The sequence below is a fragment of the Trichomycterus rosablanca genome, chromosome 6 (genome assembly GCF_030014385.1).
Source record: "Trichomycterus rosablanca isolate fTriRos1 chromosome 6, fTriRos1.hap1, whole genome shotgun sequence".
Classification (NCBI taxonomy): domain Eukaryota; kingdom Metazoa; phylum Chordata; class Actinopteri; order Siluriformes; family Trichomycteridae; genus Trichomycterus; species Trichomycterus rosablanca.
This window is the reverse complement of record NC_085993.1, coordinates 3,837,671-3,861,553: the sequence shown is the minus strand read 5'-3', so window position 1 is coordinate 3,861,553 and position 23,883 is coordinate 3,837,671. Positions and strand designations below refer to the sequence as shown.

The window sequence follows — 23,883 nt, the reverse complement described above, 5'->3', positions numbered from 1 at the left end:
TTCAGAGGGTCAAGCAACAGCACTTCAATGAGAAAAATATTTCAAATGACATTAAAATTGACCAATCATATCTTCCTTTTAAGTAGGTGGGCTCTGAGGGACACTGAGGGCCCACTGTGGGGACACTACTGAGAAGGAATTGTTGATTATTTAAATGGCTAAGTATTGGTTGCATGACCCCAACATCAACCACTAACATCCTCCAGCATTTAATTAGCATATATAAGTTTATAAGTTTTATTAAAAAAAAATAATTTAATAAAAACACGGCTGTTGCTTTGCTCAGGTTCAGCTCTGTTCATAGCCAGATTTTGGTAGGATTTTCACCAGACTTAGTTTGTGAAGTTTGGGAAAGGGGAAAATATAATTTAATAAGATTTTGTGTTTAAAGTGTTGAGGTGGGGCTTTAAAAACATATATGTTTAGTAGGTGGGTTGTGTGTTTTAGCCCAGCTGGTCAATAGCACTGGGTTCGTGGTGGGAAAGTGGAATAGACTTCTGACTAGACCTAAGTGCAGTGGCTCTGGGGTCATTAGTCATTTATTTTTGAGTGTCTTTCTCACTTTGATTAACTTTGGTGTGTGTGTGTGTGTGTGTGTGTGTGTGTCTTTTACAGTCTTAAGTTACACCCCCACACATCTTCCTGCGCTGGTTTAATTTTAGTTCTGTCTCCAGTGTATCAGATGGTGCTCTCAGTTTAGCAACCTATTATTTTAGCTTTTTTATCAGCTCAAACAAACATTCGGGAAGGAGGGGGGCAATGAGTTCTGTTTTCAGTTCAGTTGTTGTTCTCACTGCTTTCCTGCAATTAACATTTTATTTCATCCTAAAGGTGTTGATTAGGATTGAGGTCAGGGTGGGGACCAACTTTGTCAAACTTATGTCATTATTGACTGTATATTGATTTTGTAATCTGTAAGCAATGAGTTAAAAGGAAAACTTCATAATAGGAGGAAGGGGCGTCCACATACATGTATTGTGCCAATCATAAACAACAAAAATGTCTTAATGTTTTTGAGACTGTGTTTAAATCAATAAGGTCTCTTGAATGTTTTTAGGGACTCGTCAGTTGGATGGGACGCAAGTGGCCAAAGTTTGGGAATCCCTGATATACTTCTATGAAACATTAGATATATAGATAGATATATAAAAATAAAAATAGATGAATGTATGTAAGTGCTGCACGATTGGTAAAAGAGGGGGCTGAGAGTAACCGGGGGGTGTCACTGTCGAAATCTGTCACCTGTTACAGCAGCTGCTTACTATCACTGTCACTCCAATATGAGGCCTGTTCACAAGCATTCACACATACATGAACCAATTAAAAAATTCGGATTTACACCAAAACCAGCTCCCACATTACTGCTGTGCACTCGTCTGTACCTGTCTGATCACCTATTCTGACCTAGTATGAACAGTTCTGGTTTGTTGTACTACATTTTGGTGAAAAGAATTCAGCCTGTTGTAAGGTGACAGCTGCGGGTCAAGCACATTTGCTCATACAGGGTGGGGGCAGAGCGGTCAGGATGAGTGGAGGGAGGTAGGGTGCGAACTAAATTTAGAACCAGCAGATTAAATAACAGTCTCTTGGACCTTCGATCTTTTTGCTGCTCTTTCCTTTTCCGGCCGGCACGGTGTGGCAAGCAGGAGCAAAGCCACCTTCTCCTCCATTTCTTCTCCTTTTTTCTTTTTCTTCATCATTTCTCTTCTGTCAGAATGGATCCTAAAGCCCTGCAGGAAGAGCTGCGACTATTCCAGAGCACTTTGCTCCAAGACGGCCTGAAAGAACTCTTGAACGAGAACAAGTTTGTGGACTGCACGTTGAAGGTGGGCGACCGGTGCTTTCCGTGCCATAGGCTCATCCTGGCAGCGTGCAGCCCATATTTTAGAGATATCTTCTTCTCCGAGGATGGCAAGGTCAAGGAAGATCTAAAAGAGGTGGCTTTAGATGACGTAGACCCAAACATCCTGGATATGATCGTGAAGTATCTCTACTCGGCCGAGATTGAGCTTACAGATGCCAACGTACAGGAGATCTTCGCTCTCGCTAACCGCTTCCAGATCCCTTCTGTGTTCACAGTGTGTGTTAACTACCTTCAGAAGAAGCTCTCCCTCGCTAACTGCCTGGCAATCTTCCGCTTAGGTCTCGTCCTCAACGTTCCTCGCTTAGCCATCTCCGCCCGGGATTTCAGTGCTGATCGATTTGAGACTCTCGCCAACGAAGAGGAGTTTCTCCAGCTGGCACCACATGAGCTCTTTGCCCTGATTGGCACTGATGTCCTGAACGTGGAGAAGGAGGAGACAGTGTTTGAGGCACTCATGAAATGGGTCTGCAGTGACAAAGAGAAAAGGGTGAAATCTCTCAAAGATGCCTTTGAGTGCATCCGGTTCCGTCTGATTTCTGAGAAGTACTTCAAAGAGAAAGTGGAGACCGATGACCTCATCAAAGCTGATCCAGAAGTTCAGAAGAAACTTCAGGTCATCCGAGATGCCTACAAGGGAAAACTGCCCGAGAAGAAGATAAAGGAAAAGAAAGAAGGAGAGGTGAATGGAGAGGAAGATGAGGAGGAGCTCATGCCCGGGTACCTGAATGATAATCGTAGAATAGGGATGTATATACGAGGTCTGATCCTCATGATCAACGACACGGCGGCTGTGGCGTACGATGTTGAAGAGAACGAGTGCTTCCTTGCTATCATGGCGGAGCAAGTGCCCAAAAACCATGTGAGCATCTGCAACAGCAAGAACCAGCTCTTCCTCATTGGAGGCCTGTTTGTAGATGAAGATGACAAGGAGACGCCTTTGCAATGCTACTGTTACCAGGTATGTTAAAACATTTAGACTTTTAAATATAAAGATGGCAGTAAGGGTTTCTTCACAGAAACAAGCCTCTGAATGGTTGGTCCGATGAAGAATCTCCCTGTTCATGATCTGTTTAGCAGTTTTTGGTGCTGCTTTGATAAACTGATCACACCCAACAAGAAAATATTTATAGAGGGAACTGATTCATCATGAAACACTTGTTATCCATCCATAAGTCACACGTGGTTCTTCTGTGGAAAAAAGAATGTGACAGGGTTTTCTTTGAAAAGGGTACATACAGTGGACCCTTGGGTTACGAACGGTTTACCATGCGAACATTTCGGATTACGAGCGATCTGTTTCAACTTAACGTACGAAGTAATTTATGGTTACAAACCGAAATTCACGAAACACGTGACATCACGAACAAGTTCACTGCGAGCGTCTCTCTCTCTCTCTCTCTCTCTCTCTCTCTCTCTCTCTCTCTCTATATATATATATATATATATATATATATATATATATATATATATACATATATATATATATGTATATATATACATACAGTATATTTATATATATATACAGTGAGAGGAGAGCGGACTGTGTTTTTCCGGTGTTTTCTTTATATTTTGTAAAATTCAATATTAAAATGTCCCCAAAGAAGCTGCAGAGGAAGCCTAGTGTTGAAAAATTTAAAAATCTATTACATTTGTTGTGTTGTATAATTACTCCTGCCAGTAGGTGTCACTGTGTATCAGACAGAGGGGACAGTGAGTGAGAGAGAAGAAGGAACTATTACTAAAGTATTCTTTCGTGCAATTACAACTACAAAATGCAACACTACTGAAATAAAGAAGGAAATAATAGAGAAATATGAGTTATTGTTGTTTTTGGTAGATACATTTTATTAAAAAAAAGAAGTAATTTTATTATGGTGTATGGTACAGCACACGTACTGTACTGAAATGTGATGTGTGTGTTTATGTACAGTACTACTGTGTATTGTTGTTTATTATTGTTTATTACAGTAATGTCTATTCTATAATTTAAGATTTAAGGGGTAAATATACGTGTATTTATAACAAAAAAGAGCATTTAAGACATTAGAGAGGTTAGGGGTAAGGGGGGTTTGGGAGGTCTGGCACAGATTAATTCTATTTACATTATTTCTTATGGGAAAAATAGGTTTAACTAACGAACATTTTGACTTAAGAACAGCCCTTCGGAACCAATTACATTCGTAAGTCAAGGGTCTACTGTACATGAACGTTTGATAACACTATACAGCCAAAAGTATTTAGACATCTGACCATTAGCTTGTTGGACATTCCATTTAAAAAACAAATGGTATTAAATAAACTTACCTCTATGAGATCATTTTAGCTAGAACAATGCTCAGTCCAATGAGCACTTATATGGCTGGGCAAAAAATTGGTCAAGAAAGCCTCAGTTGATGTTCCAGTTCATTCCAAAGCTCTTCAGTACGGCTGAGGCCAGGACTCTGTGCAGGGCACTGGAGTTTTGCTTTTCTTCGTGTCTTTATAGAGCTTGATTCATGCACATGGGCACAGTCATGCAGGAAAAGGAGAAAACATTCCCTAAACCATTGGTGCAAATTAGAAAGCATATAATTTCCACTTTATAATTGATTTATTACACCTGCTAGCAAGTGGTGTGGCTTAAGCACATAAGTTAGAAGGGGTGTCCAAATAGTTTTGTGCATTAAGAGTATTTAAAACCTCTCAGCTGTAAAGAGACTATGAGTATTTCATTAAAAAAAATATGGCATGGAACTAAGTGTTTAGATTTGGTAGGCTGGTTAATTTGCTAGCATCCACCCTTGAATGGTGACACATAAATTAGACGTGCAGGGCAGGGCAGTTGTAGCCTAGCAGTTAAGGTACTGAACTAGTAAGCTGAAGGTTGCTGGTTCAAACCCCACCAGGTTGCTGCTGTTGGGCCCTTGAGCAAGGCTATTAACCCTCAATTGCTTAAATAGTATACTGTAAGTCACTTTGGATAAAAGCGTCTGCTAAATGCCGAAAATGTAAATGTAAATGTGCAAAACACAGAATTGAAATAATTACCCAGCATTCACTTAAATACCCTGGATTCACTCCCTGGATAAGGGAACAGTATAGTGTTTGACGTCTAGTATAATTGTTAACCACCTGTTTCAGATAACAATAGGAAGCTATGCTAGCTAACTAGGCCTGCACTGCTGTGCTAGTTATGTGTTGTCACTTATTATTTGCTTATTCTATTAACATATATTCTGTCTGGAACCCTTGTATGGCACAGCAGTAAATTACACTAGCCCACTATCATTAGGATATAGGTTTCAAATCTACATCAGTGCTAATAGCCGGTTGGGTATGTACATACAGATGTGATTGGCTATGTCTGTAGTGTAACTGGCTTGCGCCCAGCGGAACCAGACCTGGCAGGACCCAGAATGTACATATTTTCCTCATTGTGTATGTAGTTTATATAAAAAATGAATATCCTGTTTTATTTTGCAGCTGGATTCACTGTCAGGTGAATGGGTGGCACTGCCCCCCATGCCCAGTCCCAGGTGTCTCTTCGGTTTGGGTGAATGTGAAAATCTGATTTTCACCATCGCTGGCAAAGACCTGCAGACCAACGAATCTCTCGACTCTGTCATGTGTTACGATACTCAGTAAGTTTCTGTTGCACTGTTCACCTTGCTTTGTGTCCTGAAAAGGTGTCCAGACATAAAGCCGTAAAGTTTACAGGCAGATGAGGTCAATAGTTAATTTACACGTGTAATCATATCATGACAACAGCTGACAGAAATAGCCAAGGAATTCAGGAAGAAAGTCAACGTGTGCTTCATTGATCAAAGTAAAGCTCTGGACTGTGCTGACCACACAGAATTATGGAATGTCTCTGTGTCAATTATGAAACTATCTGTATTATTACTGTACTTCATTAATCAGTTACATCTTTATTAACAGGAAGATGAAATGGAATGAGACGAAGAAACTTCCTCTGCGTATTCATGGCCATTCAGTGGTTTCACATAAAGGCCTAATCTACTGTGTTGGAGGAAAGACCGACGACAAGTGAGTGTGTGTGTGTGTGTGTGTGGAGGGGGGGTGTTGAAGATGGTTGCAGCTGTCTGTGCTGTCAGTTTCAAGTGACACTTTGCAAATCTCATCAACTAATATTAAACATTAGTCTACACAAAAATGTATAATGTACATTATCATTAGTAGTGAGTAGTTTAGTAACAGTAGTAGTATTAGTAGTAAATGTAGTAGTAGAAGTAGTAGTAGTAGGGCGCCCAGGTATTCTGCTTGCACACCAGCACCGAGTTTCTGAACTACTCGGTTCGAAACTCGGTGCCATCTAGCGGGCATAATTGGCAGTGCCTGCAGCAGATACTAATTGGCCATTGTATCTGCAGGGTGGGGGCCAGATTGTGTGTGGGTGGGTGGGTCTTCATACGCTGTGTAAGGACCCTGATTGGCGGATGAGACGCCTGTGCAGAAAGCAGGGGCGAGAAGAGGAGGGCTGTATACATGTCGGAAGAGGCGCGTACAGCAACGTGCTCTCCTTGGATGCAATCGGGTATCTCTCAGCAGCGGAAGACAAAATGCATAACAAAAAAAAAAAGTAGTAGTAGTAGTAAAATTGGTACTATAGTAATAGTAGTAGTATTTGTACTATAGTAAAAGTAGTAAATATAGCAGTAGTAGTAGTAGTAATAATAGTATTTGTAATAGTAATAGCAGTACTAGGAGTAGTAGTAGTAATAATAGTAGTAGTATTTGTACTATAGTAACAGTAGGAATTGTAGCAGTAGTAGTAATAGTAGTAGTATTTGTACTATAGTAAAAGTAGTAAATATAGTAGTAGTAGTAGTAGTATTTGTACTATAGTAACAGTAGGAATTGTAGTAGTAGTAGTAGCAGTAGTAGTAATAGTAGTAGTATTTGTACTATAGTAAAAGTAGTGAATACAGCAGTAGTAGTAGTAGTAATAATATTTGTAATAGTAATAGCAGTACTGGGAGTAGTAGTAGTAGTAATAATAACAGTAGTAGTATTTGTACTATAGTAACAGTAGGAATTGTAGTAGTAGTAATAGTAGCAGTGGTAGTAGTAATAATAGTATTTGTAATAGTAGTAGTAGTAGTAGTAATCGTAATAGCAGTACTAGGAGTAGTAGTAGTAGTAGTAGTAATAGTAGTAGTATTTGTACTATAGTAACAGCAGGAATTGTAGTAGTAGCAGTAGCAGTAGTAGTAGTAGCACTTATACCATAGTAATAGTAGTAATTGTAGTAGTAGTAGTAGACCACATATTATTATAGTTATATATAATCCTTAATTAGTATTTTTATTGCTAACATTCCTGTCCATGGTTACAAAGGGATGTCCAACAAGCGCACTGTCAGGTGTCCAGAAATCTATCACCGGAGGATGTACACTCACTCATTCCCTCACTCATCCTGGGGCAATGCAAAGTAGCTAATTCACCTTCTGCATAATTTCGACAAGAGAAAGAATTGTGGTGTTAATACAGTGTGTATTAACCTGAAGGTTTCTCTGTGTCTCTTAGTAAAGCAATAAACAAGGTGTTTGCGTATAACCACAAGCAGTCGGAGTGGAGGGAGCTGGCGGGGATGAAGACCCCCAGAGCCATGTTCGGAGCTGTGGTGCATAACGGTAAACTCATCGTTACTGGAGGAGTGAACGAGGAGGGACTGACCGCCACCTCCGAAATCTACGACTTTAACGCAAACAAGTAGGAACAAAAATCATTGTTATAACAACTGGATTATATTATAGATTAGAAATGAACGGATAAATACGATTTTATGTCATGGTCTTGGGTTAATAAAACGTTTGAAAACCGCTGTATCAGGCAGCACATGGAGCAGAGGAGAGCGTTTGTGTTTAAAATAGCACCCGGTATACAAAATAGTGTGCTAAATTACATTTCTATTGTGTGGGGATTGATACACAGGCCTCCACCTTGTTGGCTAAAGTGGCCTCGTCTCTGCTTCGTGTGCAGCCTGATAGAATAAGTTTTTTTAGATATTTTAACTAAGTATTTTATCTTGGCTTATTGTACACACTCGATAAAAAGATAAACTACTTGCTTGACTGTGGACTCTTAGACATGAAGCTTATTGTAATTTTATTTGTAGCAGTTATTTTATGTGGTTTTTCAAAAAATTTCTCTCAGCTTAATGATATCAGCTTTTCAAAATCTACAAGATGACTGCGTGCCATCAGTATAAAAGAAGGCCATGCCACCAACTTGAGAGACATTACACAACTCAACATTACTAATCATCTTTGTTGCTGTTTGTATAATTCAGGCCAGTGGATTTTCATAAAACCAACAATGAACTTTAAAAAAATCGATTTTAGGGTGTGTTCCAATCATTTACTCAGAAAAAAAGACAGCTGTAGAATTTATATTTGTATGTTTTTATTTTTACCAGTTTGTGATGAACAGGTAATCATGACACTACAATGGGTATCTAAAAGAAATGAATGTTATATGTTGCTTTCTAGATGGGACACGTTTGCAGAGTTTCCTCAGGAACGAAGCTCAGTGAACCTCATGAGCACTGGAGGAATCCTCTACGCTGTTGGAGGATTCGCCATTGTGGAGCTGGAGAATAAAGAAGTCGGACCCTCAGAAATCACAGACATTTGGCAGTAAGTTTATTTAAAACTAGATTTCATATCATCTGTTCTTTTTAGTCAAGTAAAAAAAATGTAAAAAATCATGTGATGATATTACGTCATCTCAAAAACTGTGTGAACAAAAAATCATTCGAACATAAGAATTTAGACAGTTCACCATCTACAGTGCATAAAATCCTCACTCAAGGGCCCAAAACTAACAGCTTGGCAGCTGCAGAGCTTGAACCCTCAACACTAATCACTAAAGCAGCACTGTGCTAAACATGGAGCCCAAAAATCTGTCTAGTGCACTGAATTTGGCCCTTGGTGCAAATGAACAGGGGTATTTAAGGGGTATTTTGGGAGCTGTTTTAAATGCATTTGTGTATGTGTGTGTTCTCAGGTATGAGGAGGATAAGAAGCAGTGGAGTGGGATGTTAAGAGAGATGCGCTATGCATCAGGAGCTTCGTGTGTAGCGATGCGCCTCAACACTGCCAAGATGCCCAAACTGTAAACCCATCCCTGATTAAGCATAACTTACTGTTTGGATGCCCTTTGGCCCCGGTGCCCAGCTGTCTGCAGACATCTGTACCCTCCTCAATAAGAGTTTGAGCGGTGTGCCTGTGTATTGAATGTATGTGTTTATATGTGCAATTAATGTAGGATGAATATATAATAATTGTCTCAAACATTTTTAACAGTATACACACCAGTCACCTCTCTTCACCTTCCACAGCTTTTTGTGTTCCTTTTTTTGTAAATTAAACAATAAAACTTTTTGAATCACACTTTGTTTCTCATATTACAAATAGTAAGTAAACACCCGATTATGAGCTTTTTGATATTCCATTTCATTTCAAATATTAAATATGTTTTATATAATTGATTTCATACACCATTAGCAATGACAAGTTGCTTTTGAGACTGGGTGGGAAATGTGTAACATTTATTTAAATAACTTATAGGGTGTGTTTGAAAACCTAGTGTTCTCTCTACGTAGACGAAGGCATGTCTAAATTCTTAGATGCCTTAAAATGCTGTCTAGTAAGGTACATTAAATTTAAACAGTATTTTAACTGAATAACGAGGGAACATCTGATGCTTCCTTAGCGGTAAAGGCAATCTCAGTATGGTTTCTACTTATTACCGGTTCAACAACACTTGGTGTCTGGTTAAGACACGTGACACTCCTTATGCCTAGTTCACACGACACGATTTTTGCCCTGATTTGTGCTCGGTGACTGGTCGGTAATCGAAACTCGGTTCTCAGTCGCTATGAGTGAACTGCTCAACAACTCGATCCAAGCAGCTCTCTGACAAGAGATACGTATATCTAGCTTGTCAAATATCTGGATCTGAGTCACCCAACTGGCAATGAGTGCTGTGTAGAACAGCCAATGAGAACGCAAGATACGGTGTGAGGGGAAACGCATGGGAGGAGTGTAAAAGGTGGGACAGGGGAGTAATATAGTTTATATCAGAATACATCAGCACACACTCAGGTTTTACAGTATTTCTGACATTATCGTTCTATACAAAACAAAACACCAACGCTGCATTGCAAAAAATACTTGTTAACTCACTACAGAACAGACGATCCCTGCTGTTCATGTAGCCAAATCCACTCAGATTCATTTATTTTTTCTCCTTGATTTTACGCTGCACATCAGCACACAAACAACTCTGATCACTCGCTACTTGTTGACGTGCATTTTTGGACGTGGTATCATTAAACCCCTCGTCACTTCTCGCTAGTGTGGCCACATTCATAGTCACAAAAAGGAGGACATTACACCCAAGGACGGATTAAGGATAGTCTGGGCCCCTGGGCAAAGTGAAATTGAAATTGCTTGTCTTCAATTTAAATAATTGCAAAATTGCTAAATTAATTTGTGTCTCTGCGCTTAAGAGAAATTGAACATAATAATTTTGAAACAATACAAATTCAGAAACATTAAGTAAGGGCCTGAATCGCATATTTGCAACAAAACATCTGTTATGAAATATGGTAGCTTGCCTGGCAATTTGTAGGTCCCTAGAAAGTCAAGGAGCCATGGTAAACGACTTCTATGGAAGTCAAGGGCCCCATAGCAGGGGCCCTCGTGATCAAGGGCCCTCTAATGGTATGCCCTGCTCTTCTCTAGGGCCCCCTGGTAGGGGCTCTCATAACCAGGGCCCTCTAAAAATATGCCCCCCTCTTTCCTAGGACCCCTAATAGCCAGAAGTCGAAGTCAGAGCAGTGCCACAACGCCTCATCCATTTTCATAAGGGGCCCAAAAGCATGGCTAGGGCCCCCAAAAGCATGGCTAGGGCCCCCAAAAGCATGGCTAGGGGCCCCAAAAGCATGGCTAGGGCCCCCAAGAGGCCCTGGGGTCAGAGGATCCTTAAAATGGAGGGCCCTCGGAAATAAAAATATATTGTATCATAAATGTTGATAGGCATCGCAAAATGTTTTGGGCCAGGGCCCCCCTGGGGCCCCCTGACCTCAAGGGCCCCTGGGCGCTGGCCCCACTGGCCCGGTCAGTAATCCAGCCATGATTACACCCCAAAAGGAGGACGTCATACCAGGAACAGGGGGACATGATACTGCAACACACAGAATGAAACCATAACCCATATAACAGAGTTTTTGACCAATTACTGTTTTACTCAACAAATTTTGGCATCTTTACAGCGTTCCTGAACATGAGAGCTGACTAATTGACTCAGGTAGAGGTCTATGCAGAACAGAGCGAGCGGGCGAAACTCAACCACCCAATCACAGACTAGCATTTAGAGGGCGGACCTTCTGCGATTGGCCACGAATAGTGGCTCGCCCACCACTGGCCAATCGCAGAATGTCCGCCCACGATAGGTAGCACTATAAGCAGTCAAATGAGGCTGTTAAACCAATGAAATACAAAGCATTTGTTTTGACATGTACCTGAGCCAATGACAGATAATATTGATGAAAAATGTAACCAGTTCGCTCCAAAAGGAGGATTTTTAAGTGTCCGTCCTAGCGTTGCATGGGCGGAGGACTGGCAGCTGAAAAACCGGACTGTCCGACCTAAAGCCAGACGGCTGGCCACCCTACTTCTCGCGTTTGTATTCGTGACTAAACGTAGTTCGGGAGACCAGAGAAGCTCGCCTGCGATTCCAGTTGGTGATAGATGATGTAGTGTGAACCCCCTATCACCGATCAGTCGTGAAGTGTGAAAGCCACACTGACTTGAAAGACTCCCGATTACAAGAGATCCAGTCGTGTCATGTGAACTTGGCAGTACTGGTGTAAAGAATAGACCAGTGACTTTACATCTTTGAGATGGTGGGTTCTATTTACGGCTCTCTTTAGCCGGCCAGAGTGGGGGGGGGGGGGTGCAAGCAGCAGAGGAATTGTAATAGGAAATTAAAAATCCCTAAATTGGAAGAACCCAGACTAAAGTGTTGAATGTAAATTGAAAGCAAATAAAACATTTATAAAAGATATTTGATGCTACTTCACCCCACAGTTTACAGATTCCCGCCAAAACCAGCCCAGCCTCCGCCCAAAGGAATTCTGGTGCGCGCGCCGCTTTTTACCCACAATGCAGCGCTAACAGTGAGAGCGCCATCTTTGTACCACAGTGCTGTGAATTTCAAGCGCTTAATCGCTTTATTTTGGCTTTTTATGTTTATTACGGGATTGTTTTAAATTGTAAGTACGCATTTAAACACTTATTGTTATCATTATAAACAGCGCGGTTCTGAAGGGATTCCGATCCCGTGCTCCGGTTTGAGAAGCAGTCGCGCTATATCAGCACGGACTTTGTTTCACACCCGTTTTCCGACGAACCTTGTCTCTCGGTAATTAAGTCAATGTTTGTTTGAAAACGGGTGGAAATACAACAGCGAGAGCCAGGTGTTGCAGCTAAGCTAAGCTAGGTGATTAAAATACAGTCCTGACGTTGTTTTATAATTTAGTTATACTTGATTTATAGTGGCTGATTAAAAACTCGCATTTACGTTTAAATAATGTTTAAACTTGCATCTAAACGAAACGGGAATAGTATGAGGAAGTAGTTAGCATCGCTAAGCTAACAAGTGAGTTTGAATGAGCTAGTTTGGCTAGAGCAGTCTAATTAGCATTAGCATTTCTGGCTAATTGCTGCTCTCAAAAAAGCGTGATTACTCTTTTTAAAAACCAGTTTGTTCATTTTATTGAATTGCAGCAGCACTTTTCATTTCATGTCTGGCGAACATGTGCTTCATGATGTGCAATGTGGGAGATTAAACACTGTTTATGACTGAAAACATTCAGATTTGATTTATTTGATGTAAGTGTATTGTGAGTTTTCTGAGAATATACATACAGCAAGTCAAATGATGTATGTGGTGGGTGTAGGAAGTTCTACATGGCTATCTGACGCTGTCTAATTCCTCATTATTGACTGACAGACAGAACCTGGTGACTTCTCTGTGCCCTTACAAATAAGGCTGATCATTTTAAACGTGTTTGGGGTCGAATCAAAACTGCCTGATTCTCAATTCTCAAATGTTATGCAAGTGCCACTAAAATAATTTACACTAAACCACTAAAACAATAACAATCATGACTTTAAGCAGATCCTTTATCCACAGCCGGGCGGCACAGTGGCTTGGTGGGTAGCACCGTCGCCTCGCAGCAAGAAGGTCCTCGGTTCGATCCCTGGGTGGGGCGGTCTGGGTTCTTTCTGTGTGAAGTTTGCATGTTCTCCATATCTACGTGGGTTTCCTCCGGGAGCCCCGGTTTCCTCACACTGTCTAAGGATGTGCAAATGAGGTGAACTGGAGACACAAAATTGTCCATGACTGTGTTTGACATTAAATTTGTGAACTGATGAATCTTGTGTAACTACCGTTTCTTGCCATGTAACCAAGGTGGGTAAAACAAGACGTTAAAATCCTAATAAATAAATAAATTATCCACAGCCATTTAAAATGGTAAGCAATTATGGGTTAAGGGCCTTGGTCGGGGGCCCAATAGTGGCCTATTACAGTAGCTTACTGCAGAGATCGCATTTTAAATAGATGAACTCTTTCCTGCTATACCACTTAGGAGACTCTTGTAAATGTTTAGTTCTGTTGGAACTCACTGTCCCAAATAAAATAGTACCACAAAACCTGGAAATTTACCTGAAATTTAGAAGATCTGTTTAGAGTTAAAAAGAGGAAATGATATCGAATTTGAAATAGTTCTCAAACCTTTGCACAGGCAATACTTGTGGCTAAACTTATAACTCTTAATTTTGATTATTTTCACCAGAACGATGGGAGTCAAGGAGCCACGTGCTCGCTGCTTCTTCGACATTGGCATCGGGAGTACACTTGGTAGGAATTAAGCTGATCAGAACAGCTCTGTTAAGTTTCTGGTTCTGAGAGTGTTTGATCGACAGCTGATTAACGTTGAATCGTTCTCTCCTTCCAGTCGGCCGAGTGGTGTTTGAGCTTTTCTCTGATGTTAGTCCCAAGACCTGTGAGAACTTCCGCTGTCTGTGCACAGGTGAGATGGGTACCTACAAATGTGTTGGTGTATTTTATGCGTGTTTTACACTCCTGCGTAAAATAACAAAAATGAAACAAATGTGTGTGTTTGTGGTTTCAGGTGAAAAGGGGGTTGGCAAAACAACACAGAAACCTTTGCATTACAAGAACTGCCTGATCCACAGAGTAGTGAAGGACTTTATGATCCAAGGAGGAGATTTTACTGAAGGTACTGTGTAAATCAGGGATGCTATGAGAACATAATTAAGCTTTATAACCTCGCAAATCCTGATGTGCTGTGTTTTGTCCTTCAGGAAATGGCAGAGGTGGTGAATCCATATACGGAGGCTACTTTGAAGGTAATGTAAAAAATATATAAATAAGCAATTTTACCTGTGGTGCTTGCAGCTTAGTTGTGTGTGTTTGTGTTTTTTAATTTCAACTTTTCCTTTTCCAGATGAAAGCTTCTCTATGAAACACGATAAGGAGTTTCTGCTGTCGATGGCGAACAGAGGGAAAGACACCAACGGCTCACAGTTCTTCATGTGAGTCGGGAGAAGATCAGTGGACCGCTGTTCATGAAATTCCTACCTCACTGACTGTTTGAATGTTTCTGAAATGATTCTTTATATTATAGAAGGAAGAATTTCCAGCCGCACGGCGTGTAACTGTAAATTGCCACTGATCGTGTGCTGGAATGAACTGAAGATGTGCAATAATCACTGTCTTTGTGTTTGTTAGATTTGTATTTACATTCTGCCTCACTGTTTTGTGTCCCTGACCATAGAACTACAAAACCTTCTTCGCATCTGGACGGGTACGTGCTTAAACTAGTGTGTCCATCTCTGTGTATATGAGTATAATAGTATAGAATGTTTGCTGTGTTCAAGAGCCAAAACATTAAAACCACTCCCTAAAATGCTAATGCCTGTTCTGTAACACTGATGCACAAGTTCCTTGTAATTCACACGTTGAATCCGGTGGATCTAATCAGCAGAAAGGTCTGACGGTTGTTAATCTGGACCAAATCCTCATTGCTGTCTTTTAAATATCATGGGGTGTCTCAGGTAGTTATATTTTTGTGCTTTTCCTCCCAATTTAGTGTAGTCAATTTGTCTTCCGCTGCTGGGAATCCCCGATTCTTTTGCAGTTGAGGAGGGGGTATATTGCTGCTCACTTGCCCTTAACTCTAAACCCTTTTCCACCTATGCACTCTGCACAGGCGCCTCCATCCGCCAATCGGGGTCCTCACACAGCATTTGAAGACCCCGCCCACATAGTGCGCCACCTGGCTGCTCAGATTGTCCTATTGAGTACCCTCCAACAGTGGTCCAAGGAGGAATGAGCTGTTAACCTCATTAATGCCAGTGGACTCGAAGGATGTCATGTCTGGTACTGATGAACAGAAGATTATTGTGGATCAAATAGCAGCTCATTTAAATTTAGGTCGACTGGTCAGATGACTGGACAGTCCTGTTTTCTCCAAGATCACGTGGAAGGTCAGGGCCTTGTGCATCGTTTACCCTGGAAGAGATGCGTCAGGGTGCAATGCAGGATGATCCACCTGAGAACGTACAGAAGTTGGTCAAATATCCCGCCTGTCTCTAGATGTCTCGATGGGTGGTCCTAACGGTCCTATAGGCGGGTGGTCCTAATGTTTTGGCTCATTTCTCTGCAGATAGATTCTTATCTCACATAATGTTTATGACAGGAGTAACGTTCAACCTGCAAACTTGCCTGTAAAACTGTTAGTGTTATTACATCTACTTACCCATCCTGTGATGTGCTAATGAGATTTTTTTTTTTCTCCATCTGCAGACTTCATGTGGTGTTTGGTCAGGTGATCTCAGGCCAGGACGTGATCCAAACCATCGAGAGTCAGAAGACTGATACAAACAGCAGGCCATACGCTGAGGTCAAGATTCTAAACTGTGGGGAACTCATCCCCAAGTCCAAAGGTGCATTATTTCCCAAATCCCTAGTTAGGCCCTAATGTTGGACTGACGCTTTGTTTTCAGACCACAGAGGAGCCAGTTTTATTGTTTTCTCACCACTCTAACCACTATACACACAAGTAAAGAAAGCAAATCGACCCCCTTACTTTGATGTTTAAAGACTGAACCTATTTATTATTTAGCCATGATGGTGATGGATTAAGAATAAACAAACACCATGTTCACATAACTGTGCTTTTATTTGGATTTCCCCCCTTTATCTCCCAATCTAGTCATTCCCACATCCTAACTGTGAATCTACAGTCGTTCATACGACCCCCAATCTGCTCACGAAGAGATAGAACACCAGATTAGAGTTTGAATCTCATCTGTGCTATAGTGTAGGCCGTGTGTGAAGTCTGACAGAAATGGTCTCGTCTGAGGAAGGATGGTTGATGGCTTGCTGTTGGGCACCTGCTTGAGTGGAGGAGCATAGCGGGTAAAAAGAAGCAGTCCGTGATATCATGTGTGTCGGAATGGGCATGTGATGGTCTGTAGCTCCTCTAGGTCAATGCAGATCGGTATGTATATTGCAACTAAGTAGGGAAAATGAGGGGGTGGGGTAAAACCCAACTAATCAAACGATGGAAAACATGAATAGGTTATTTGTGTATTCAAATATTCAGCTGGAGCCCTGCTAGTGAGTGACTTTGCCTCTCATGTATAAATGTATTTCTTTTTGCCTCTGCTAGCTAAGAAAGAGAAGAAGAAGAAGAAGCAGCAGTCATCCAGCGAAAGCAGTGAGGACTCGTCCTCCTCTTCAGAGTCTTCCTCCCAATCTGAGGAGTCGGGAAAAGAGGACAAGAAACGCAAGAAGAAACACAAGAAGGAGCAGAAGAAGAGAAAGAAGGAGCAGAAACACAAAAAGAAAAAGGAGAAAGGGTCTGTGTGCACCGATTTATGTACCTTTATATATTTTCCCTTGGTTTGTGAAATGTTCAGCTGCTTATATGAAACATAAATTGTCAAGATCCACTGATGAGCAAAAATATTAGGATCTTACCCCCTTCCAAACGTTAGTGTTTGGAAGCACTGGTGCATATGGGGTATCTATTAAATATTGAGCTGATCGTAGTTCCTTGTACAAGTGCAGCAGATGTGATCAGCATAAAAGTCTGATGGATTAAACAGTTTATTATTGACATGTCAAAGTACATTTCGTGTGGCTCAACCTGCAGATGATTTGAATCCTAGTGGTGAAGTGCATCAAACCCTTTTGTGCCAGTCAAAGTCCACATGGAACTCTTGTCCACCATCAAAGGCACCTTGAGTGTGCATTCAGGCGTTGGAACTGGACATGAAAGCAACAGAAGAATGTCGACCGGTCAGACGAATCAGTTTTCTCCAACATCATGTGGAAGGAAGGATGCATGTGCATCAATTACCCAGGAAGAGATGGTACCAGTATGGACTGTAGGACGATCCATATTACACAGTGCTGAAACATGAATGACCTGATGGTAGCAGCCTGGTATCAGATACCTCAAGACCTTTAGATGTTTTGGCCGGTCAGAGCTGTTTTGGCAGCATGTTAGGCGAGTGGTCCTAATGTTTTGGCTCATCCGTGTTTGTTTTATATAAAAGTTTTACGTTTGTGGCCGTTTAGGAGATTGCTGCTGTCTCTCGGATGCAGCTGCACCGTTGCTGATCACATTCATCGATTGCACTCCGTTTCTCTGCAGGTCTGACGAAGAAGCGACGGAGGACGCTGAACCTCAGCCTGTTTCCACTATCCGTCCAGAGGAGGTGCCGCCCATCCCAGAGAACCGCTTCCTGATGAGGCGAAGCCCCCAGCCACAGCCCAAGGAGGAGCAGGAAAAGGAGAAAGCCAAGGAGAACTCTGGGAAGGAGAAGCCGAGAGAGAGGGAGCGAGAGCGGGACAGGGAGAGGGAGAGGAACAGGTGACTTGTTGGAGAAATCGGCTTTTTTAAAATTTGGTTTGTGTGAACGTTGTGTTGAGTGATGTGTGTTACCTTTCAGACCCGCGATGAACTCCAGACCGAATCGTACACGCATCGTGATGACCAGATCGGGGCGAAGAATCAAAGGAAGAGGACCCAGGGTAAGCGTTCAGATGTCATCATGACGAAACGGCGCACTCGCACACAAATTAGACCTCTGATAAATGCTACTAAAAATGTTAAGGTTGAGTGCCAATGTAACCAGTGGTTACTCGCTTTCCAACACGCAGAAGTTTTTAAATTGAGTGCAATATCGACTTGACCCTAATCAGCAACAAGTTCCAGTGATTAGGTCCAGTATGTTCGATTAATGCTGGCTTTTAACGACACTTAACGCTCAGACGAAATAAAGGTGCACATGCCTGAAAACATAAAAGAAATTCTTACACAAGACAACGCGAGAACAGTTTTAACCTCCCTCACAGTCATACAGCAAGAAGGTCCTGAGTTGGATTAGGGTTAGACCCGGGTCCTTTCTGCGTGGGTTTCCTCCGGGAGCTTCTGTTTAATCCTACAGTCCAAAGACGTGCAAGTGAGGTGAACTGGAGATACAAAATTGTCCATGACTCTGTCTGACATTAAAAACTTGAACTGATGAATCTATGTAACCAGTAACTACCTGTTCTGTCATGAAGGTAACCAAAGTGTGTAAAACCAGATGTTAAAGTCCTAATGAATAAATAAATGAAAAATAAAATGGACTCGCAATATAAAGACAAGATGCAATAAGCAGATGCAAACATAATACCGATGATGCGCCAAAATGACACGGATATGAGTTTCAATACAAACAAAAATACAAGAGCTCAGGCTGTTTATTTGTAACTCGCCTTCAGTGCCAGTTTTTCTTTTTTTTTCTTTTTTTTTGAGAAATTAAGCGTTGGGTACCCGTGTGGGTAGCACTGTCGCCTCACAGCAAGAAGGTCCTGGGTTCGATCCCCAGGTGGGGCGGTCCGGGTCCTTTCTGTGTGCAGTTTGCATGTTCTCCCCGTGTCTGTGGGTTTTTCCGGAAGCTCCGGTTTCCTTCCCACAGTACAAGGACGTGCAAGTGAGGTGAACTGGAGATACAAAATTGTCCAAGACTGTGTTTGACATTAAAAACTTTAATTGATGAATCGTATGTAACGTTAGTAGCTACTGTTTCTGACGTGAATGTTACCATAGTGTGTAAAACATGACATTAAAATCCTAATAAATAAGTAAATAAATAAATCTCGCAGCCATAAAAATAAAATGGAGCCACGATATGAAGACAAGCGACAATAAGCAGACTCAAACATAATACCGATTATGCATGACACATTTATGTTAAACATGGCGTTAAAATCCAAACCAACAAGAGCTCAGGCTGTTCATTTTTAACTCGCCATCACTGCCAGTGTTTTTTTTTTTGAATGGATTCCCAGATCAGCAGCTTGTGTGTGAGATCCATCACTCGTTTCTCAGTTCAAATCGAGCGTCACCTGTTGATCACTGGCATCCCAAATATGGTCGTGTCATCCATTACTGATGGGAACACCTGTAATAATAGTGCTTTCTTTTTCCCTGTTCTGTACAGCGCTATCGGACTCCGTCTCGCTCCCGCTCTCGCTCGTGGGATCGGTTCCGGCGCAGTGAGACTCCTCCACACTGGAGACTGGAAATGCAGAGGACGCAGAAAGCCAAACCCACCTCACAACCCTCACAGGACCGCTGGATTAAAGGAGACAAGTACGACTCTCACGTGAACGTTTATGTTCCCACCTGGTTTCTACACTCACTGTCCATTTTATCAGCCCCACTTACCATATAGAAGCACTTTGTAGTTCTACAATTACTGACTGTAGTCCATCTGTTTCCCTGCATGCTTTGTTAGCCCCCTTTCATGCTGTTCTTTAATGGTCAGGACCCCCACAGGACCCCCACAGAGCAGGTATTATTTAGGAGGTGGATGATTCTCAGCACTGCAGTGACACTGACATGGTGGTGGTGTGTTAGTGTGTGTTGTGCTGGTATGAGTGGATCAGACACAGCAGCGCTGCTGGAGTTTTTAAACACCTCACTCTCACTGCTGGACTGAGAATAGTCCACCAACCAAAAATATCCAGCCAACAGCGCTCCGTGGGCAGAGTCCTGTGACCACTGATGAAGGTCTAGAAGATGACCGACTCAAACAGCAGCAATAGATGAGCGATCGTCTCTGACTTTACATCTACAAGGTGGACCAACTAGGTAGGAGTGTCTAATAGAGTGGACAGTGAGTGGACACGGTATTTAAAAACTCCAGCAGCATTGCTGTGTCTGATCCACTCATACCAGCACAACACACACTAACACACCACCACCATGTCAGTGTCACTGCAGTGCTGAGAATCATCCACCACCCAAATAATACCTGCTCTGTGGTGGTCCTGTGGGGATCCTGACCATTGGAGAACAGGATGAATGCAGGTTAAAAAAGCATGTAGAGAAATAGATGGACGACAGTCAGTAATTGTAGAACTACAAAGTGCTTCTATATGGTAAGTGGAGCTGGTTTTAATGTTATGGCTGATCGGTGTACTTCTTTCAGACCATACATACGTGTTGGCACTTGCATCTGGCTTGGCTTTTGTCCAAGCTTAAACTGGGTTTGTGCCACAAGCCTGATTGTATCGAAACTTGGATATGTGGGCAAAAATAAAACAAAAAACATGAATTGCATTTTTTTGCTGTACGTTTCAGAGGGGACATGTCTGAGGAGAAGACTGAAAGCGCTCAGCCAGTGGAGACGGAGAAAACCGATGCAAGGCCAGCACGGGAGAGGAAGGACTCCGAGCGAGAGAAGAAGGATGCAAAGAGAAATCGTTCAAGCAGCCCCAGCAAGGGACGAGAGAGGAAAGGCGACAGACGCCGATCCAAGAGCCGAGAGAGGGACGGCCGGAAAAAGTCCGACCACGAGACGGAGAAGAGGAAGGGGCGCAGTCGCAGCAGGAGCAAAGAGAAGAGAGATCAGAAGCGGGACAGAACTGACGAGAGGCGGGAACGCTCGACCAGCAAGGACAAGAAAGAAAAGGAAAAAGAAAAAGACAAGGATGCCAAAAAGGACGACGAGGAAAGAAAGCATAAGGACCGAACCAGACACTCGGAGAGCAACGTAAAGGACAAAACGGACGACGCGAAGAAAGCGAAGAACGGAGAGACTCGGCGCGAACGCTCACGAAGCCGAGAGAAAGACCGCAGCACCAAACGCAGGAGCAGATCCAGGTCTAGGTCTAGGTCCAGATCAAGGGGTCGGGGGCAACAAGAAAGATCACGAGACAGAGCACACGCTCGGCGCCGAAGCGGCAGTCGGGACACGAGGTCCCACCGGTCGAAAAGCAGAGAGAGGGGTCGAGAGAGACACGGGGGTCGAGAGGACCGAGACAAGAAGAAGACCGAGGATAAATCCGACGAGAAGAGTAAGGACGGACGAGCGAGGGAACGGAGCCCGAAAGACGAACCAGCCAAGCCGAGACGCGCCAGGAGCGGCAGCAGCAGCTCGGACAGCGACCAGGAAAGAAACAAGAAACGAGCGAAGAGCAAGAGCCCCAAGTCCAGAGAACGAGCGAAGGACAAATCACGCAGTCCCAGGAAGGGCAGGGATTCCAAAAATGAGAGAAAAGACTCGAGCTCCAGTGACAGTGACTGATCTCCTGATTCCAGATCGTCCTCCTTTTTACATTTTCATACTCATGCTGAAATCACACTGATCCTACACAACAGTTCAGCCAAAAATCAAACGTACAATACGGTTCCTCATAATACCCCCCCCCCCCCCCCCCCCCACCTCTTACACATAGTGGTTCAGACTAGAAGTGTCAGGCTGTATTCACAAGCACACTATCAATGCTGTTAATCAGATCATGCTTCTTGTACACGACAGTCAGATGTGTGTAGACCTAACACAACTACCGGCAGTCACAGCTGATTAGTAATGAATCACATGAATCATGAAGTCGCACACTCTTACTTCAGGCAAACTTTTACGTTTGCTTCATTTCTGCTCTTTTAGACATATCCATCGCCCCATTCTACTCTAACCTCTGCCACACACACGCCTTACAAGCTGGCAGGGCAGCACATGCCTTCTTTAATAGGTGTGAATAGGAGTTTTAGCTTCCTGACCACACAGGAGGCCTACCTGTAGCAGGGGCAAAGAGGGCTGAGGGCTTGACCAGGATGGTGACATTGCTGAAACTCAAACCCAGTGCCACCTTGGGTACTTTTGTACGTGCATGTCCAGTTCCAGTGGCGTGCACTAATTAAATACAGTAGTAATAAAGTAAGCGTGACTAGAACCTGACGGACAACAACCGTATCCAATTCTTCCCTTCAGTACTGACCCTATTAAATGTATTAATGTTACTACACCATACTGGACCGTTTTTAGTCGTGTCAACAACCAGCATCGCCAATTAATACTCATAGGCGTAGCTGATGCCATCCCTGACCCTGATCTCAGCAGTGGTGGACTAGTGTAATAAACCGCTACGCCACCTGAATGCCTGTACATAAATCATGTGTTTTGATTTTTGGCTGAAGTGTTTTCTTTAATTGCTTGTTGTATAAATGACCTTTATATTTTCCTGCAGGCTCTGATCCTTGATGCACCTAATTTTCCTGAGCAGTTGTATCAGGTGCAGCCACTCAGACTCTGGATGAATTTGCAACCCTGAACGGTTTCTTTTATATCATTTGATGAACACTGAGCTGGAGTAATGGAGCAGCACCTAAAGAAACTGGAGTGGTTTAGTTGCTTCTTTAACAATACATGTGAGATTGTAGTCTCTCTTTTTAGTTTATCTCCTGCACATTTTCTCATCCTTGCTGTTTTTTAACAGGCTTTGTTTGACTACACAGCAGTTTTGTTTATGTAGGATCTTGCAGAAAACAGTCACCCATTGTTGGCTGTGTGTTCTCTTAGTCTTTATGTGACGATCCAGTGAAGTTTTCTGTATTTCGGGAGTTTTTATGGGTTTTATGTTTGTAACTTCACATGCAGCTGTCAGTTCTGTTCAGTTTGAGTATTAAACCTGATTCTGAAGTCGTTTCGCAGATTGTCGCTCTTTTCTGTTCGATAAAAAGCAAAATCGGCATAATCATGTGGAAAGCTTCACTTTATTAAACTTACCACTTATAAAATATGCTATTGATGGTACTGGACTAGTAATAAGGTTGTTCGTTCGAGCCCCAACTTTGTCACATTGCCACTGTTGGACCATTGAGCAAGACCCTTAATTGCTCACAATTGTAGGTGGATAAAAGGATCTGCTAAATGCTGTGAGTCTCAACATCCTGTCTATTCAGGTGAGCAGATAAAAAGCTTCTCAACATGATTGTAATGTAAAAGCTGTTTGAGTTACTGTAGCCCTCCTGTCAGCTTGGACCACCATTGCCACCCAAAAATTGCTGCTTACTGGACGTTTTTGCGTCTTTTTGTGGAAAATCCCAGATGAGCATCGGCAGGTTTTAGTATTGTTAATTACTGCCCGGTTAAGACACTTGGATCACTTTTTTTCTGTTCTAATGTTCACTGTGGACTGAAGCTTCTGACTTGATGACTATGATCGGCAATCAGGAAAAAAGCATATTGAAGAATCAGACACTGTACTTAAATTTTTATTTTTTATTTTAGACGCTCGTAAATTCAACTTTAAACAGAAAACTGAGTACAAGTTTTTATTTTTAGGTTGCTGCTGTTTCCTTATTTTTTCATCTATTATAAAAACATGCAAGTTCATGTTTTATTGTCATAGTCTTTATTTCCTGGTCAATCATGCGTCAAGTCCGGTGTCACCAGGAAACACTGGGCCCCATCTATCACACAGCTTAGGCTATCCCCTTTTTAGATATAACCAACCACATCTGTGTAACAGTTCAGTCAGCTGATCACAGGGCTAAAATTCAAACCTGTGTCTTGGTGGTGGGCTGGTGGGGACTGGACAAGTGGGTGCAACACTGCACTGTGGGTGCAACA

General features: G+C 42.3%; 2 protein-coding genes across 2 annotated transcripts; both read left to right on the top strand.

The window, feature by feature from the left end:
• The first annotated feature begins 1,634 nt into the window (after window positions 1-1,634).
• klhl41b (kelch-like family member 41b) lies at window positions 1,635-9,258 on the top strand. The gene is made up of 6 exons (XM_062996525.1): window positions 1,635-2,822; window positions 5,327-5,484; window positions 5,783-5,890; window positions 7,391-7,576; window positions 8,356-8,502; window positions 8,873-9,258. Exons 1-6 carry the CDS (start codon window positions 1,716-1,718, stop codon window positions 8,982-8,984), a joined length of 1,818 nt encoding a protein of 605 aa, XP_062852595.1. The 5' UTR covers window positions 1,635-1,715; the 3' UTR covers window positions 8,985-9,258.
• Window positions 9,259-12,060: 2,802 nt separating this feature from the next.
• ppig (peptidylprolyl isomerase G (cyclophilin G)) lies at window positions 12,061-22,953 on the top strand. Its single transcript, XM_062997287.1, has 13 exons — window positions 12,061-12,146; window positions 13,734-13,798; window positions 13,896-13,970; window positions 14,073-14,180; window positions 14,266-14,310; window positions 14,409-14,496; window positions 14,739-14,768; window positions 15,770-15,909; window positions 16,638-16,827; window positions 17,628-17,846; window positions 17,926-18,007; window positions 19,465-19,616; window positions 20,610-22,953. Exons 2-13 carry the CDS (start codon window positions 13,738-13,740, stop codon window positions 21,553-21,555), a joined length of 2,136 nt encoding a protein of 711 aa, XP_062853357.1. The 5' UTR covers window positions 12,061-12,146; window positions 13,734-13,737; the 3' UTR covers window positions 21,556-22,953.
• Window positions 22,954-23,883: the final 930 nt, after the last annotated feature.

Coding starts and splice junctions, on each gene's coding strand:
- klhl41b (XM_062996525.1), top strand. CDS start 1,716: ATGGATCCTAAAGCCCTGCAGGAAGAGCTGCGACTATTCCAGAGCACT. Junction 5,485..5,782: donor GTCATGTGTTACGATACTCA/GTAAGTTTCTGT, acceptor CTTTATTAACAG/GAAGATGAAATGGAATGAGA. Junction 7,577..8,355: donor TACGACTTTAACGCAAACAA/GTAGGAACAAAA, acceptor GTTGCTTTCTAG/ATGGGACACGTTTGCAGAGT.
- ppig (XM_062997287.1), top strand. CDS start 13,738: ATGGGAGTCAAGGAGCCACGTGCTCGCTGCTTCTTCGACATTGGCATC. Junction 13,971..14,072: donor CTTCCGCTGTCTGTGCACAG/GTGAGATGGGTA, acceptor TTGTGGTTTCAG/GTGAAAAGGGGGTTGGCAAA. Junction 16,828..17,627: donor AAAAAGAAAAAGGAGAAAGG/GTCTGTGTGCAC, acceptor GTTTCTCTGCAG/GTCTGACGAAGAAGCGACGG.